The 17,022-nt window shown below is 30.9% G+C and overlaps 3 protein-coding genes across 6 annotated transcripts; 1 reads left to right on the top strand and 2 right to left on the bottom strand.

Annotated features, from left to right (window-relative positions):
* Positions 1-1,105: 1,105 nt before the first annotated feature.
* On the bottom strand, positions 1,106-3,025 carry LOC102630723 (protein phosphatase 1 regulatory subunit INH3). Of its 2 annotated transcripts, none has more exons than XM_025096502.2 (2): positions 2,870-3,025; positions 1,106-1,642 (listed from the first exon to the last, which is right to left on the bottom strand). In XM_025096502.2, exon 2 carries the CDS (start codon positions 1,618-1,620, stop codon positions 1,321-1,323), a length of 300 nt encoding a protein of 99 aa, XP_024952270.2. In that variant the 5' UTR covers positions 1,621-1,642; positions 2,870-3,025; the 3' UTR covers positions 1,106-1,320. The 2 variants fall into 2 exon arrangements, with proteins under 2 accessions (XP_024952270.2, XP_006471723.2); XM_006471660.4 differs by having other exon boundaries at positions 1,106-1,689; positions 2,870-3,019.
* A 2,512-nt stretch (positions 3,026-5,537) lies between these two features.
* On the bottom strand, positions 5,538-7,378 carry LOC102630218 (hypothetical protein). 2 transcript variants are annotated; one of them, XM_025096501.2, is made up of 3 exons: positions 7,129-7,378; positions 6,785-6,872; positions 5,538-6,693 (listed from the first exon to the last, which is right to left on the bottom strand). In XM_025096501.2, exon 3 carries the CDS (start codon positions 6,619-6,621, stop codon positions 5,722-5,724), a length of 900 nt encoding a protein of 299 aa, XP_024952269.1. In that variant the 5' UTR covers positions 6,622-6,693; positions 6,785-6,872; positions 7,129-7,378; the 3' UTR covers positions 5,538-5,721. The 2 variants fall into 2 exon arrangements, with proteins under 2 accessions (XP_024952269.1, XP_006471721.1); XM_006471658.4 differs by lacking the exon at positions 7,129-7,378 and having other exon boundaries at positions 6,785-7,017.
* Positions 7,379-12,679: 5,301 nt separating this feature from the next.
* Positions 12,680-14,879, top strand: LOC102629741 (uncharacterized). 2 transcript variants are annotated; one of them, XM_006471656.4, is made up of 5 exons: positions 12,680-13,157; positions 13,446-13,580; positions 14,060-14,124; positions 14,384-14,439; positions 14,654-14,879. In XM_006471656.4, the coding sequence occupies exons 1-5, from the start codon at positions 12,934-12,936 to the stop codon at positions 14,774-14,776; spliced, it is 603 nt and encodes a 200-aa protein (XP_006471719.2). In that variant the 5' UTR covers positions 12,680-12,933; the 3' UTR covers positions 14,777-14,879. The 2 variants fall into 2 exon arrangements, with proteins under 2 accessions (XP_006471719.2, XP_006471720.2); XM_006471657.4 differs by having other exon boundaries at positions 12,706-13,157; positions 13,473-13,580.
* The last annotated feature ends 2,143 nt before the right edge of the window (positions 14,880-17,022 follow it).

Here is a 17,022-nt window from a genome sequence, read left to right as displayed (position 1 = left end):
CTGTATTAAAATAAGTTGTTAATTAAAAAAATAATTTAGTATTTAGTATATTGTGTTATTGTAGTTATTGTAAGTTTAAAAAAAAGAATACATGCGTTTAGTAAATTTTATTATAAAAGTATTGTTTTATTATATAATGACTAAAATAGACATAAAGTCTTAATTGTTCGTTATTTTTAGAATATCTTTAATAAATTGTTTAGACATATATTTTTTTTCTCAAATATGTAAAATTACATTAAAAAACTCAATTAAAAAAACTAAAAAACTGCATAATCTGTTACATAAAATATAATAAAAATTCATACTTATACATAATCCAAATAAAATAAAAAGTAATATGTATTACATTCATAATAAATTGGAATTTTCTTTTGAAAATAGGTTGCCAATGGATTTGAAAGAATTAATTAATAAAAATATAAATATATAAAGATTAAACTTTAAAAGCCATAATTATGAAATTAGAATATAAACTTATTGGATCAAAATTGGAGAGAATGTACGTGGTTATAGCGGTAATTAAATTATAACAATAATATGATATCTGATGATTTATATATTAGGATTTATAGATAAGTAAAATAGAATTGTCTTTTTATTAAAATATATGATTATATTAAAATGTGCAGTAACTTATTAAATAAGTTGCTTATGAAAAACAACCCCTTACATTCTTTTAAAAGCTGTTGACAAAATGAAAAAAATTATGAAATGGGTGGATTTTACAACAGTTACCGAACACTTTTTTTTTTATAAAAAATTATGAAATAAGCAGCTTATTGAATTTCAACCGCAATCCTACAGCCGCTAGGATTTTTTCGGAAACAAAAAAAAATCTATATTCGACTGCCAAGTATGCAACTACTCCTGCTTTTGCTGCTCAGTAATGGTAGATGGGAAAACGTTTTTCCCACACCGCCAACCCAATGTTTCTATAGTATGTAACAACACGAGGATTGTATTTTGCCAAGAAGATCCAAAATATTCTCATTCTTCAAATGATATTTTTTATGGGTAAGAATCTCAGAAACAGATGCCTTATTGTATGGGCTAGATTCGAACCCATACAGAACTCTGGCTTCGACTCCTAAGATACAAACCATGAGGCTAATTCTGTATGATTTCATATCAGTAAAAAGATATTACACAAATTTTGTCAAATGTTAAGCACTTAGACAGAGAATATCAAATTCCCAAATTCAGCAATTTTCCCCTAATTTTACATAAACAAATCCAATGGCTTCTTGTACACTTACATGGATCCTGATGAATCAATCAATTGCTTCTTGTACACTTACATGGATCCTGATGAATCAATCAATTGCTGGTCGATGGCTCACCAGCGTCCTTACATTTGTGGTCATGATGATGATGATGGTGATCGTGATCTTCTTCATCACTGTTATCTTCATCAAAGGGCTTCTCTTTGTGGAAGATGCAGCACTTCTTGGAACTCTTCTTTCCCATGAATTCGTTGTCTACAGTTCCCTCTTTCCACGTTACCTTCTTCTTCCTTGGATTAAGCCGCAAGACCAGAGTTTGTTGGCTGCTCCCTGGCTCTCGTAATGTTATGGTGTTGCTCACCGAGGATGACGGTCTTGTGTTGGTTGTGCTCATGGTCAGCTATTCGCTTGTTGAGCTATGAAATGAATACTAGCTTTCATATATATTATTGACTTCTTTTCTCTAAATTAAAATAAATTAATAAGTAAAACCAACATGATAACACATCACAAAGTACAAATCTGAGTTGCTGAACATAAAGCATCTCATTTTCCATTAAGTTTGCTCTGTAATTATCCTAAGATGTTATAACATAACAATCAACTTTCAACAAAGCAAGTATAATAATTATGCAAATTATAAAAAGTCCAAGACTCCATTTGTATTGCCGTCTAGCATCTTCAACCCTAAAGTGACTGGTAAATATTTGCAACTATAGTTTGGAATTACAAGCGATTTTACCCCAATTGTTGGATTAAGAAACCAATATTAATTTTTACTATTTTGGTTAAAGCTAATATTTAAAAATCATATTTACCAAGCACTATCAATATTTTATTTCATAATGTGCGTCACAGTACCAAATGGAGCCAAAATATACCAAATTGAAAGTGAAAGAGGAGTTCAAAGGATATTTGCAAAACCAGAACCAAACCACTGTGAAGCTAAACGAACACAGCATTATAACGGCATGAGAGCAAGTTCACTTGTGGTGATTTAACGGTCACTTAACCATTTTCATTCGCTAGAATCAAATAATATCGAAAAGCTGGAAAAAAGGATCGGAACAAAAGGGCTTTGAACTCTCTCCTCCTTTTTTTGCTAATTGTTCTGGGGAGGGGAGAGGGGAAACAACAATCAAATACTTCTAAAAAAAGTACATCAAATATTTTATCGCTCAAAAAGCATCCACAACGTTCTTTGCAGAAAACATTCATACGACCCTTTTGTTCCCGAACAACAATTTCCTATAATTAAGCCAAAAACTACGAAACAGAAAAGCACCTTCAACTATTCGAAAGCAGTTTCAACGATGCAAAATCCCTCCTTCAACACACCATAATTCAAGTTGACTTACAATCTTTCTATCAAATATACCATTACCAAATAAAAAATAAAAAAATTCCATATTTCACCATACACGAAAATCTCTTGCCAAAATTTCAACTCATTTGCAGGATCAGAAGCAGCAAATTGTTCGTGAAAACTATTTTTCAATCGAGGCTAAAAACTTCTATCAATTATTTTTAATGCATTAACAACAAACACAATAAAATGCCCTAAAATCCAAACAAGGGGATAGCACGAGCCAATCATGCCCCCAAAAAAAATAAAGAAAAATTAAAAAAAATATATAAATTACCTCTGCTGTGATGAAGGAGAGATCGAGGTCTATGAAGAGAAATCGCCAGAGCGCGTCGGAGACGACCTTCAGCTTCGGAAATTAACAGAGAGTTGGGAATTGGGCTTATATAGACTATAGTTCTATTTTAAATTGGACCAAAAGAGTCGGTATAAATTGAGCTGGCCCAAATGATTTATGACGATTTAAATATATTTGCTGCGTTCTTTAGTATATTTTTTTAAGTTACAATTTTTGACCCATTTTTTTATTATTATTATTGTAGTATCAAATTAAGGGTGTTTAATTTAGAAGATCTTTTGATTAAACTATTATCTTTTTCTTTTTAATAAGCGGCAAACAATACATCATACAAGAAAGTGTTTGATCTTATGTAGAAAATCTTGGCATATTTTTTTATCTCATAATCGATAATTAAGAGAGAATATTAGATGTGTTCTGTCATATTATAGATGATACTATTAATTTTATAAATCCCATATTTTTGATTTATGATTTGATTAAAAATTCATCTTATTTTTTATTCACGATTTGATTAGAAATGCATCTACCTATTTTTTCTTTATTCTTATGATTTGATAGAACTTGTCTACTAGCTGTAAGAGCATTGGATGGAAATTGACATTTAAAGTAGCTATCACAAAAATTGATAATTTCTATTAGGCTTTTGTAAAAGCAACAAGACAAAGTAAGCAAATGACTGGAAAGTAAAGAATAGATTAATTACATGATAATAAAAGATTACTCCTCCAAATTCTTCTTTCAGAGAATTTGCAACAGATGCATTTTTTTTTTTTTTCCTTTTCTTCTCTTAAAGGATAACTGAGGATGATGCTTGTTCACCATGCCAGTCAGCAGATAAACAGCTTGTAATACACGGTTAAGTAAAAGCTTTTGACTATGAAATGGGAGAAGAGGATCAAAAGAATATGAACCAAAAATAAGAATTCCAAACAAACAGGGTTAAACCCTCCTGCGGCAAGTCAACCAGAGAGGAGACGCAAACAATGAAGTTGACAGGTGATGCATTCATGGTTGGTGAACAACTCATAAGCAGTGCAGATCATAATTCTTCTTACTCTGTGACAAAGCTTGAGTTCTAAAACAAATACGAAATGAATCTTCTTCACCAGCACAGGGATCATTAAACACATAGTTTGCGGGTATAAGGAGGAGCTGTGGGTAACTTCGTCCTTAAACACTATTTCACCAATCACAAAGCATAGGAGAATATGTTCTATTTGAAGCTAAATGTAGAAGTTGTACATAATGCTTCTATTGTTATTACCAACCAAGCTCGCTTTATGCATGAGAGTTTCAAATATGATAAAAGGTGGGAAGGTGAGGAAACTAAATTAAGAAGTAAAGATTCAAGAACTTAGAGCACCGGAGTTGATGGGGTGGACATTCCCTGACATAAAAGTAGGTTCCAAACAAAATGTAAATTGAAAATGACATTGCAGTGCATCAAATTCGAAAAACATGCTTAAACTGTAAACAAAAGGACATACTCACGAAAAGGACAAAGTGACAGAGGTAATATATGTAGCTGAAGGCTTCAAAAATTGCTGCAGGCCTTTGCCAGCCAAGTCAAAATGTAAAGTAGCTGTCTCATTTTCTTTTGCCAAGGAACATTGTTTATGTCTACGTTTTTATTTTTACATCATAAATTATTCTTCACAATCATTTTATTCCCTTTAAATATGCTTCCTATAATCTCTAGTTACATAACTAATATATGGTACTTACATCTTATTAGACTGCTCACCTGTCCTCCAAAACATAAGCAGCGATTCAGAGATGCAGCAAAGTTGAGTTGGGACATATCACACCACTCCAAAATTGTCTTAATCTTATCAAACTAACTATTTATACGAGACTAAGGGAGCAAAAGAAAACGATGTGTATAAAAAACAATGAAAAAAATGGCTGAGTGAAATGCTCAAAGCTACAAAATTGAAAAGGTAGAGAGAAAGTAAAAGAATTCTCTTTTGTCCTCTTTTTTTAAAAGGAAGGAAATAAAGATGAATCCATAGCTTTTGTGGTTCCTGAGGCTTAATTTGTGAAAATGGCAGAATAGAAATGCATTCTGTGATAATAAAAGTAAAACAGTCCAAACGTTAAGGTGCAACCATTTCCAAACAAGCATCAAACAAAGATAAGCCAAGGCATACTAAGTCCCAATATTTGTCAGGTTACGTACTTGAAAACATCAATTAAATACAATAATAGTTTATATTTCAAGTAGTTATTACTCACTGACGTGACAAAATGAACAGAAAGAATTTCATACCAAAGTCCATGGATCATCAGAAGTCTTTCTGCTGCTCAAGGTAGGTTTTCATTTACTCAGAGGTGTCTGCGCAACATCATTAAGCACCTCCAGTAACTCAGCTCCTGCACAGAAGGAAATCAAACCCGACTAATAGAAAATGATTAAGAGACCGATTGATTAACTTAGCTGAGTTGGCTTTATAAAAGAAGGCATATTTACATTGAGAACATACCATGCTCAAATATTGATAATTAAAGGATATTTCAACTCAACAAGACATTATGTGCTAAAGAAAATCAAACTGCAACAGCATAGCTATTCACTTTTTATGAATCTTCAATGTAGAAGACAGAATGAAATTAATAATTAATGTATTCAGGATATACAGCGGACTAAGAACAACAAAATCGTCTCAAATCCATTCAATTACTCTGGTTGCTCAAGAGGAAAGCACATGAGAAAAATACAAATGGACTCATTTTTAATCAATTTAATTGTGAATAAATAACATAGTTCGAAAAAAAATACCACTCACTAAAACTTTTTGTTAGCATTCAAAGAAAATTCCTAGATATCTCTATTCATTCTTCCAAGCATACAAAATCAGTGAAAACCCAAGACTTTGAGATTTGGAATCTAGGAATCTCTGCGAGAATGACCATGGCAGTGTGTTTGGATCAGAAAGGGGTCCACTAGCCCACAGCTTCTCAGCTGAGAGGCATGTCTTGAACATGAAAACAGCATTCCCAACTGATGCACCAAAAAGCCAATTGTGAACATCCCAGAAAACTTCCACCGGCAGCCCATCGACCAAGATAGTATGATTTCCCCTGAACTTCCACCTGAGATGCTTCACCTTCATCACACTTTTTCCATCTACACGAACCATGAGGCATGGATCATTCATTCCATGTGTGTCACATTCAATCACAAGATCATGGATTTGCCCACCATTGCAAAACTGTGCCTTGGTAAAAAACACCTTCTTGCCAAAAAGATGCTCCCTTTTAGCAACGAAAACGGCATTTGAAGGAACAGGGGTCGCATTAGTCTTCTTAAAAGCTTCTTTTCTCATATCTCCAAGAAGCAAAACCATTTGCCTATCAACAACAACACTCACATAAAATCCCTCCAATGGTTCAGGCCCAGAACCAAATTTTGCCGAGGAAAGGTCCCAATAGATGTCAATTATACAAGAATAAGCTTCTAAACTCTTTGACCCTTTCCTTTTTGAGAACAACCAAGGTTTAATATCAACTTTACAAAGACATTGGTTTGAAGCATCATCAATCCCCACAGAAAGGCCTTGACCCATCAAATTCTTGCTCCATGTAATAGTAATCAAGCAAGACCTGCCTCGAATACGAGCTTGATAAACAGAAGTAACCAAATTCTGTGCATTTTTAGCAGCGTTTGAAGATGAAGAATCTGCTACTTGTACCCCATTTTCCCCAAAACAAGATGGAAAATCTCTCATTTTTAACCCAGTAAATTCAATTCACTTTTACAAACTCTCTATACAAGCCTTTTAACAACCCTTTTTTGAAACCTAAATTGCCAAAATTAAAACTAAATCAGAAATTTAAAAACCAAACAGTAGCAGAACAGAAAGTAAAGAAGAGAAACAAACAAACCCTTACCTCCACTTACAAGAGACAAAGCTGAAAACCCATCTCAGAAATGCTCCAAAATCTGCTCGTCAAGCTTGATTTGATCTGGATATAAAATCTGAAACATTTTTTCCACAAAAAGCCCATGAAATAAAAGTTAAAGAAAACATGAGAGACGCACATATATACTCAAAGACAAAACTGGAGAATGTATGTAGTGAAAATTAAGTAATAAACTTAATTAGAGAAGCAGACAAAAAGTAGACTAGTTGTTTCATTGTCAACACAAAAAATTAAAATTTGAAAAAAAAAATCCTATGACATCAAAATAAAAATAATTAAAAAAAGGGGCTAATGTATAAGTGTAAATATACCTCAAGATTGTGACAGCTTAAAAAATACGACCAAATGAAAATGAAGGATAATATTTTTAGCAACTGGATATTGCTGTAAAGACTGGAATTTGAAGATTACTCAACACCAAGAAAGGGCTAAAAAAAGAATCTTTCTTTGTCTGATGATTTTGCTTTAGCTGACATGCCCACATGAAAATGAAATTTTTTTTTTTAAACAAAACTGAAATTGAGAGAGAAGCTTCAAAATGAAGAGTTATTATTAAGGAATAAAGGAACTTCAATGGGAGAAGAATGATGATAATAAATAAATAGAGAGTTTAAAATTAAAATTGGATGAATTAGTAAATTAAAAAAAATTAAATTTTCATGTGGGTTCATTTTTGCATGTATTTATAAAAGGAGGAGAAAATGCATGACATGATCCATGAGTGGCCAAAAAGAAAAACGGTTTCTTTTTCTACTTCTTGTGTGGGGACCACTCACCCATGTAAAGGCTTGCACGATGTATCGTTTTAAAATACTTTTTGTTTTTTACTTAAAATAATTATACGTATTTCTAATAATAACTAATTATGGACAATAATTCGTTTAAAGATTTTTAGAGATAAATATATATATATACAAAAAATTAAAAGAAAAATTTGTTTAGAAATACTTTTGATATTATCAATAGCTTTTTAAAAAGTGAAAAAGATTTTAGTGTACGATAAATTAAAATTATCTTCGATTCAATAATTTTTAGATTGTAATGTCATTTGATTGTAATTTAATATTATAAAGACTTTTATTTCAATTAACATGCAATGTTGTAATTTTTAAATTATTATTTTAATAAGCATACGTGTAAAAAAAATTTATTAAGTGTGTGTTTAATTAGGCTCAAAATACTAAATAATTTTCAAAGGTTATAAGTGGATTTGACCAATATTTGGTCACCAACAAAGACTCAGTAGTTGCCAGCCTGGTCAATAATAATCATCACTCTCTTTCTAAATCTTTCTTCGTGTAAAATAAGTCTTTCATTTTTTTTTATTACTAATTAGCTGATTTATATAATCTTCATTGGTTGTGTCTTAATCTTATTAATATTAAATTCTTTTGTATGTGGATTTGATTCTAAGTGGTTGTTAGCTAAATATTAGATTAAGATTTTTTCTCTTTTTTTTTGCCCTTTTGCCAATTTATTCCTTTTTCTATTCTTCTAGAAATTAAATATTCCTTTTACATGAGTTTTAATTTAATTGAATTAAAACATTTCCATATACTCTCTCTCTCTCTCTCTCTCTCTCTATATATACATGTAATAAACTTGATTGTATATATTTCCCACCACTCCCATTGCTTTGGCGCGTGCAGTTCATAATTCTATTTCTAGAATAAAAAAATAATAAGCTTGCTTTAAGTTGGGGAAAAAAATGTGTTGTTTATTTTTAACACTTAATCTTGATGATGATGACACTTAAATTATGTCAACTATCTTATCTAAGTACTTATCATTTGCAATGAATAGACTCTATTAAAAAATTATTTAAATTTTAATAATATTTAGATTAATACCACATATGTATAATAACTTTGTATAAATTATAGAATACAATTTAATGTGATGCTACTATATGTGTGTCACATAATACATATTATTTAAATACACAGTACATATTATTTACTTTTAGTCTTAAAGATGGTGATATTTAATATTCTTTTAACTATTAAATTAAAAATAATTTTATTTTATAAAGAATTTAAAATGATATAAATATCAAATTACTAATTTTTACTTTTCATATGTTTTTAAATAATAAAAACAATGAACTTCACGGTTATATTCAAAGTTTTAAGAAAATAAAAATAAGTTTATATAATATTTACACATATGCATTTAGGTTCATTTAAACTTTCAGCTCAGTTCATAATTATTGAATTTTTAGATTGATTATTTTATTTTTTTAAGAAGTTAGATCGATTATTTAAATCATTGGTTGAAGGAATTTTTTTTTGTGATGTGTGATGCACGCGCTACTATGGCATGTGGGGAAGATAAGTTCTTACTAAGAAGACGTGGTACTCACGTCCGTAGTCGGTTGATAAGCGTTACCTTCCAAATTGGGCTCATTTTGTATTATCTTCTTTCCTTATAACTTCATGGGCCTTTGTAGCCCAACTAATTATTTTTAAAAAATAAATAAATAAACAAGTAAATTGAGGGACAAAACTTATTATAATGATGCGTTTGTTCGTTTATAATTAATTAATTTTGATAAAAAAAATTTAACTCTTTGTTCAAACTACGATATAAAAATTGACGTGACATTTTTATATGAATGCCATATGACACATACTATTGAGTCTAGTGTTTTTCAGTTAATTAATACTTTGATGTAACATAATTTTTAGGAGATATTTGTATATCTAGTGTTATTGCTAAACAGTCAAATATGAGACCAAAATTATGCAAATAGTACAAATTACTATAGATGATTCTCTATTTAATAGATAAAATTGAATCAGTTTCTTTATATGACCATGAAAGAGGGAAAAATAAGTTTTTGTTTTATAACCAAAAAAAATAAAAATAAAGTAGAGATGGGTCAATTTGGTGATAGAAAACAAAAACTAAGCATGCAAAGTTGGACTATTTCAAAAACTCACATGTGTAAAACAAAGATAACGTCTTGGCAAGTTTCAAAAATAACATTTGCAAAAAGTCAAGCAACAATCATTTTCAAAAGGCATTAAAAAAAAATCAGGAAAAAGAAAGAGATTTTCACAAAATTGCATTGTAATCTCATTAATGAAATATGTGCCATGTGGGTCTACCTAACCATCAAGTTAATCATGGGTTAGGCATGGACAAAAAAGTTTTTAAGTACCATGGGCTCCATGTCCATCTTAATCACTTATCAAATTTTATTTTTTTCAAATTTATTTTATTACTTTAGTTAGTAAATTATTTTGGGTGTGTTGCCCTTAATGAAGTGCCTTAAATTACATGCGTATTAATTAGAAATACTTAGCTTATACCACATGCAACGTGTCATAATTGGACCGACATAGGCCCAATCATCATAACAAAAAAAGTAATAAATTAAAATTTAAACCATATCACATTCATTGCACACTACTAAAATATTCTACGCTCTCTTGTATAATTGATTTTATATCACATTTTGTCAACTTTTGTTCAATTTGTCTTGTGCTTGCCCAATTTTTAAGCATCTTTTGAACCAATTGTTACAAGTAGACTTTGGATAAATTTAAGAGTATTTTTAGAAGAACCCTTATTACATCAAGGTGAAAGTTTTATACTGTCTTATAAAAATACCTAGCAATATTTAGAAATTAAAGGTGCATTATTGGGCATTTTATTTGATCTTGTTTAATCTAACTTATAAAACAAGAAAACAAAATGTTTGATTATCTAGAATGGAACTAAAATCGCTTTGAATTTTGACTGAATTCATTTTTTTTATTTAATATTTTGCTACTAGTACCGTATAATATAATTCACTTATAGAGATCCTACTGAATTTTCATCATTGATCTTTTAATGAGTAAATTGACAATAAAAAAGATCTTGTTAATTTTGAGAAAAGTTAAGATAAACTTATTTGGAAATAATAAAAAATATATAAGACTTTAATGACCTCAATCTTAGATTAAAATACTTCTAAATTATCGATCAAAAGTGTTTGTATGTGTATAAATAAATAATAAAGATCTAGTGGATAATATTTCTCACACTACAATGAGCGATGTTATCATATAAAAGTATTTATATAATCCCCAACTTTAAAATCCTTAAAAAAGAGTTATATAATTAGATTGGTACAATGTGAGTGTGAAATAGCCGAAATTACTTATAAGTTTAATTTTACACATATTATTCAATTAAGGATAATTGACAAAATACAAATTAGCATGTCTTCAAGTACCAAAAAGAAAGGAAAGGGTGATGTGATGAATGCAAAGCAGCTTTCTCAACTTTTTGTCCAAGAGAAATGCCATTCCTTACTTCCTTTTTTATTTTTATTTTTTTTAAATGATTATCTATCATTTCTATCTTCTTTTTCTTCCCATTGCTGCAATGATGTCTGATCTAGTACATTTGATGGCTATTTATAACTTTTTACATTTAAGAAAAAGAAAGTAAAACAGTCAACTCTGTAGTCTTTTTTTTAATTTTATATTTTTTAATGAGATTAAATTAATTTTAGCTATTGTTTGGTATGGAGGTGCAGTATTTTTTAAACCACATTTGTTGAAAAAAATATTATCGTAAAATAAAAATTAATAATGTATAATAAATATTATTTAAATAATAATTATAATAAAATAGTAAATATATTGTTAGAAAATTGAGCTTTCTCCTAAGATCACTCCAAGTAATTTGTCAAGCAACAAATTAATAGAAAAAGTAAATGGAGAATGCATCAATCACACAATACAAGATTTATGTGGAAAACTCCAAATTTAGAGAAAAATCTCTACCGTTGTCAAAAGATAACCAGAGAAAAATATTTACTATGTAAAAAATTTTTATAACCATATTCTTAAAAATAATTTTCTCTCACCCAAGTCCCAAATGCATAATCTAAATCTTGAAAAATATCCCTTAACAAAGCAAACCCATAATACCCATATTGGAAAGCCAAATAATTTTTCAATATAATTATATGCTTAAGAACATTTCTCTCATCTCAATTTGGATTACTTTTTTAAGATGATGAAAATTTATGAAAGACTCTCCTATTTATAACCAAACAGATAATACTATTTAAATTGCATTACTATTCATGCCGCGTTACTGTTCAAGTCACGTGGTCAAACCGTCTTACTGTTTATCACCTTTTTCTCTCTGTCTCTTTTTTTTTAATCAATTTTCAATAGATATTACATATTTTTCACTATCTAAGAGTGAGATCAAATTAATTAATTTTTAAACCACAACACTTAGTGCTTATATAATACTATAGTATTGTAACTTTTAAGATACAACATCTAACTTCAATACTAGAGGATCATTAAGTTGGTCGTTGAAAATTTTTAAATCTTGATTATAAATTCGGCTTGCAACCCAGCCCATATGGTTAAATAATAGCAATTTCTTCATTACAAAATCCTCTAACTACTATTATTATTTTAGTTTCTTTTTCAAAGTCAAGGAAGATTGTAGAGTTAATTATACTTATACATATTAATTTGAAGTTAATCAAGATTTATTTGTCACAAAATAAATATTTCAAGTTAATCTTGATTATTTGTCACAAAATGAATGGTTGTTATTCAATCATACTTTCGTACTTCCATAGAAAATTGTTTTGTACGTAATTAGATAATAGACCTTACATATCATTGTCATCATCTAATCTATCTATAAATAAATAAAATTATCTTTATCATATGACAAATCTTATTAACAAATTAAACGATTACAAATTCTTAGCAAATTTTAAGTTGAATTTGCTTCTCATGTGCAAAATGACTCCATCCCACCCGATGAAGGCTAAAGAACAAAATGAACAAATCATTTTCATTGCCGAATCTATTAGCAGCTGGAAATTAATTATGGTAACTCCACATTAAAAATCATACCACAAATATGTCTTGAGGATTTTACAGCTTAAGAAACTCCTTAATATGTATGCATGTGTGTGTGTGTGTGTATACATATATATCGAAATAATTAATAATTAGTTACTGGACATTAATTTGTGTAGCAAGCGCAACTGAGACAGAGATTCATGCAACAACTGTTGTTTGTTTGTTTGCGCTTTGTTCATTTATCTTACAAGTACAGAGTCAGACAGTGAGTTCTGTTTTGTGATGGCCAATAAGCAGTATCTAGTTGTAGATGCATGGTTAAGAGAAGCTCAAGAGGCTGAAAAGTTGGTGGAAGAGATAGATGGCAGAGTCAAGAACAAAAGCCAAGAACAGCAGCAACAAAGTCTCAGCGATGACATAATTGCTAGATCCAAGCTTTTGGAAGTTGGAGTGAAGCTTGATCGCCTTGAATCACTTCTTCGTAACCCACCTTCAAAACCCATCTTGTATGTTCCTTATTTTGATTGATTTTGTTTTATTTTATTTTTTGTTTCACTTGGTGACTGTTAAAATTAATTTGTTTGTTTTAGTTTCTGCATCATGGTTTTGGTGCTGAATTTTTGTTAGATTAGACAGAGATTGTTTATTATGATAATTGATTCTGAACAGAAAAGGGGATTCTTGATTTCGTTTTGTATGAATCCCGATCTTGTGTTGAAGTTCATCTGTTTATGGACCAGAATGCATTGCATTTAGATGGTGTTTGCAATTGCATAGTGATATTGCTTGGATAGTAATCTGGTGTTGCAGTGCATTTACAGAACGAATGAAGATTTGGAATCGCGATGGAAAATGCTGTCGGATATCCAGCTGAGAATGAAAGCACTTGCCGTCAGACTCTATGCAATGCCATATCCGATGCCAAAGAGGTTTGGAACTTGTTGGCATGTTCTTATTCATCATATGCTTCTTGAAAACTAGCTGAGCCAAGTACTGTCTTATGGCTGATATATGCTTCTTGTAAGGTGTATCATCTAACCACGGAAATTTTGTTTTTGTCCATTCTACGTAGCTTTTATGACAGTACGAAATTGGCATGAAAGAAACCAAATTTTTACTGCCTTATGTATGGGATGCAAATGGTGAAAATATGATACAACTTTTGACAGAAGCTTAAATCTAGTCCTGAATTTCTATCTTCTATATTACTGCTATATATTACAAATCCTCGCTTGGTTTTTCACCATTTTGCGGTTATCATCAAGAATCAAAGCCAGGAAGGACTTCGACGTGAAAGTGTCATTCTATTATGATTAGGCTGGCATTTCACTATGGTTGGTGTAATTAGTATTCATGCTGTGTGATTGGATGTGAAAGATCTTAGCATTTGCATCTCTACTCTTTTTAGGCAAGGAGGGTTACCTGCTGCAGATACCAGGGAAACAGATATAAATGCCAACAGCTATGACCAAGGTACCACTCTATAGTCACAACAGTTACGGATACAAATATTCTATCAAATGAATTGCAGCCTATGTGAGAAAAATACATAGAGCATCAAGAGGGTTACTTTTCTGGAAAGAACATAAGGCATGTAGAAGGGGCTTAGATCCTGTAATCATTCCCTTCATAAGTACACAATGCCCATTAATTCACTTCTGTGTTGCTAAAGAAAAGAGAAAGACTTGAAATTCTTATAAAGTGCTAAAGAGCTTGCTGTGTTGTGCTGCAGGTCAAATGAGGGCCTCATTCGCCAAAGATGAGTCAGAGCTGCTGCAACCTCTTGTGGTAAGTCTCTGAAGCTAAGCTGCTTAAGTTGTTGAATGTAAAATTGTTACTGTAAGTCATCCGACCATCCCAAATGATGTTTCTGCCCCATGCAATCAGAAGATGCTACCCAAAGCCATATGCAGGCATTGAGTTTAGATATAACTGAACTATTTTATCACTCAAGCATATTCCTGACTTCCATCTTTTTGATCTTATTTGATTGAATGAGCAGGCCATACGACGAAGTTCTTTCATTTCAATGACTTTGCTATGGAAGATTTGCTGGACCATTGGCATAATTCTTGGAGCCGCTGCATTTCTGTTTATCTTGTTTATCCTCTGTGCAGTCATATAAATGCACACTCAGCCTATTATTATTACATGTTTAATTCCCATTGTAAAGTTTCATTATTGAATCCTAGCCTACTATAAATACCCTGCCATGTGTTTTGAGCCAATTTTGTGGAGAGTGATTTTGTAAAGATTGTTTACTGAATTTTGGGGTCCTTTTTCTGCTGGGAAAGATTCACCATCGTCAAAAAAATGGCACCTTACATTTCTTTTTAAAAGTGACTCTGAAACACAAGTGGGATGAGTTGTACCAGTTTAACAAACTCTATCAGATTAATGTAATATCTGGTAACAGCTACAATAGCTTTTTAGTTTTTACCACAAAATGTAACTCTACGCATTGAATAACCTTTACACTGAGGCTGTAGCTCATCATTATCAATCAGATTTCTTGTTGCCTTATTTTATGCAACTTTTCATCTCATAGTCTGGTATGAACTTCACATTTCCCCACCGAATAAACTAAATCCCATTCTGTTTAGATCATAGAACAGAGATGGACCACAAATATAAAACAAACAACAATCATGGTACTGTCAATCAAATGATACAATAATCTGAAATTGTAGCTTGATGTACAAAGGCAGCAGAAAATGTAGGAGAGCAATAGATACTTAGAAGAGTACATACAAGTTTTGTTACTGTCTCAAGAGGGTTCCCTCTTACACTTGTAAAAGGACAGAAAATAACATGACACCATAAACTAAAATAGTTTAAACAACCTTTCGGCTGCAAATAATTGAAATGCTGCTACAAATAGTAATCTGTAATTCACCACTGTCTAAGCAAAGCAACAACAACAACAGTTATTCTCCCCGCTCTCTATATTCTTGTTCCATTCTTTCACCTACCATGAAGCACTTTCTTCCCTAATATTTCAAATGGGGTTGCTGCAATCCCTCTTCTCTCCATTGAAGAAGCTTTGGTTTCGCCTGCATTCGACTCAGAGAAAGAGTACTTAATTGCTCCCTACAACTTATGCTTGATTTCAACTCTCTTCCTGTTTTGTTTGTTCAAAATGTGTTTGTTGATGCATTGCATGACATATATACAAAATGCATCATCATTTGCAGCTTGTGCATATTTCACCAATGTGTTTTAGTTTCAGCTTGTGAAATCTTCGCCTTCTTTCTCTTTTCGGCCAAATTTTTGATCATCTGTTTTGTGATTTTTCAGATAGAGGGATATACATTTTGTATGATGATGTGAAATCTTGCCAATGTGAAGATGTGCATGTCCTCTGGTCAATCCTTGTTGAGTCCCAGACACCCTCCATGGCATCACAAAACACTGAAGTCTAGCTTTGAAGATGAAAATTAAATTTTCTTGTTACATATGCACATATAATTAATAAATCATTATCTTTCTGTCTTGTGAAATCTTAGCTACCATGTTAAGCACATTGATGTATTCTAGAAGGTGTAATGTGTTGAAGTAAGTTGCTTTGTCTATTTTGTGGCAGTTGGGACTTGGAGTTGCCATTTTTTTTTAAACTTTTCAATGCTGTGATGACTGAAGAGACATATATATTGTGGAGGTTGATATAATTTGATCTGAAATTGATGGCAGAACTTACGCATGTTCTTATTGTATCTTTCAAATAATTCTAGGATTCATTTCATTGATAGTGATGGTAAGTCAAATTTCAATTCTAGTTTAAGCAATCAAACAGGAGATGAGAGGCAATTGTTTTAGCAATCCAGCAATTTGCGGGCTTCATGAATACACAATACAATTAAAAGACAAATGGATGAGATTAAGTTTATATATTATCCATAAATAAAAATAACTCAAATTCCAATTTATTCAATAAAAAAATTGATACAATTATGAATTATTATAAAAGGTGAATCATTTTTTTGGGTGGATTATTTATGAATCTTTTGAAAAATGTGAGCATCTCTAAATGGGCCTCACTTATTTTTCTCTCTGCAAATGTTTCATAGTGTTACTAAATACACTCCAAATTCTTCTAGATACATCCGAGCAATGATGCTGCTTTGGTGGCAAGTTACACAAACTCGTGGTGCAAAAGAGTAAAGAGTTGGATTATTGGGCACCCGTTTATAATTTATAAATCTCTTAAAACCCATACTTCTTATTGCACCGTTGAATGTCAAATTTAACTTTAATTAAATCATAAACTCTAATTTTCAATTTTATTTTTTTATTGTGCACGTCTCATCTCCGTATAATTTTTTTCTTTTCCAAAAAAAGTTTTTTAAATTTGTAATTGAAACATTTTTTTGG

The sequence above is a fragment of the Citrus sinensis genome, chromosome 5, assembly GCF_022201045.2.
Source record: "Citrus sinensis cultivar Valencia sweet orange chromosome 5, DVS_A1.0, whole genome shotgun sequence".
In the NCBI taxonomy this organism is placed as follows: domain Eukaryota; kingdom Viridiplantae; phylum Streptophyta; class Magnoliopsida; order Sapindales; family Rutaceae; genus Citrus; species Citrus sinensis.
Note: the sequence above shows the minus strand (reverse complement) of the source record. Positions and strands in the feature narration are given on the sequence as shown.

What these genes read in the sequence shown, in the direction of transcription:
- LOC102630723 (XM_025096502.2), bottom strand. Translation starts at nt 1,620, where the DNA reads ATGAGCACAACCAACACAAGACCGTCATCCTCGGTGAGCAACACCATA.
- LOC102630218 (XM_025096501.2), bottom strand. Translation starts at nt 6,621, where the DNA reads ATGAGAGATTTTCCATCTTGTTTTGGGGAAAATGGGGTACAAGTAGCA.
- LOC102629741 (XM_006471656.4), top strand. Translation starts at nt 12,934, where the DNA reads ATGGCCAATAAGCAGTATCTAGTTGTAGATGCATGGTTAAGAGAAGCT. An exon ending in CCACCTTCAAAACCCATCTT is followed by an intron (nt 13,158 to 13,445) that starts GTATGTTCCTTA and finishes TTGCTTGGATAG; the next exon opens with TAATCTGGTGTTGCAGTGCA. An exon ending in TGCCAACAGCTATGACCAAG is followed by an intron (nt 14,125 to 14,383) that starts GTACCACTCTAT and finishes GTTGTGCTGCAG; the next exon opens with GTCAAATGAGGGCCTCATTC.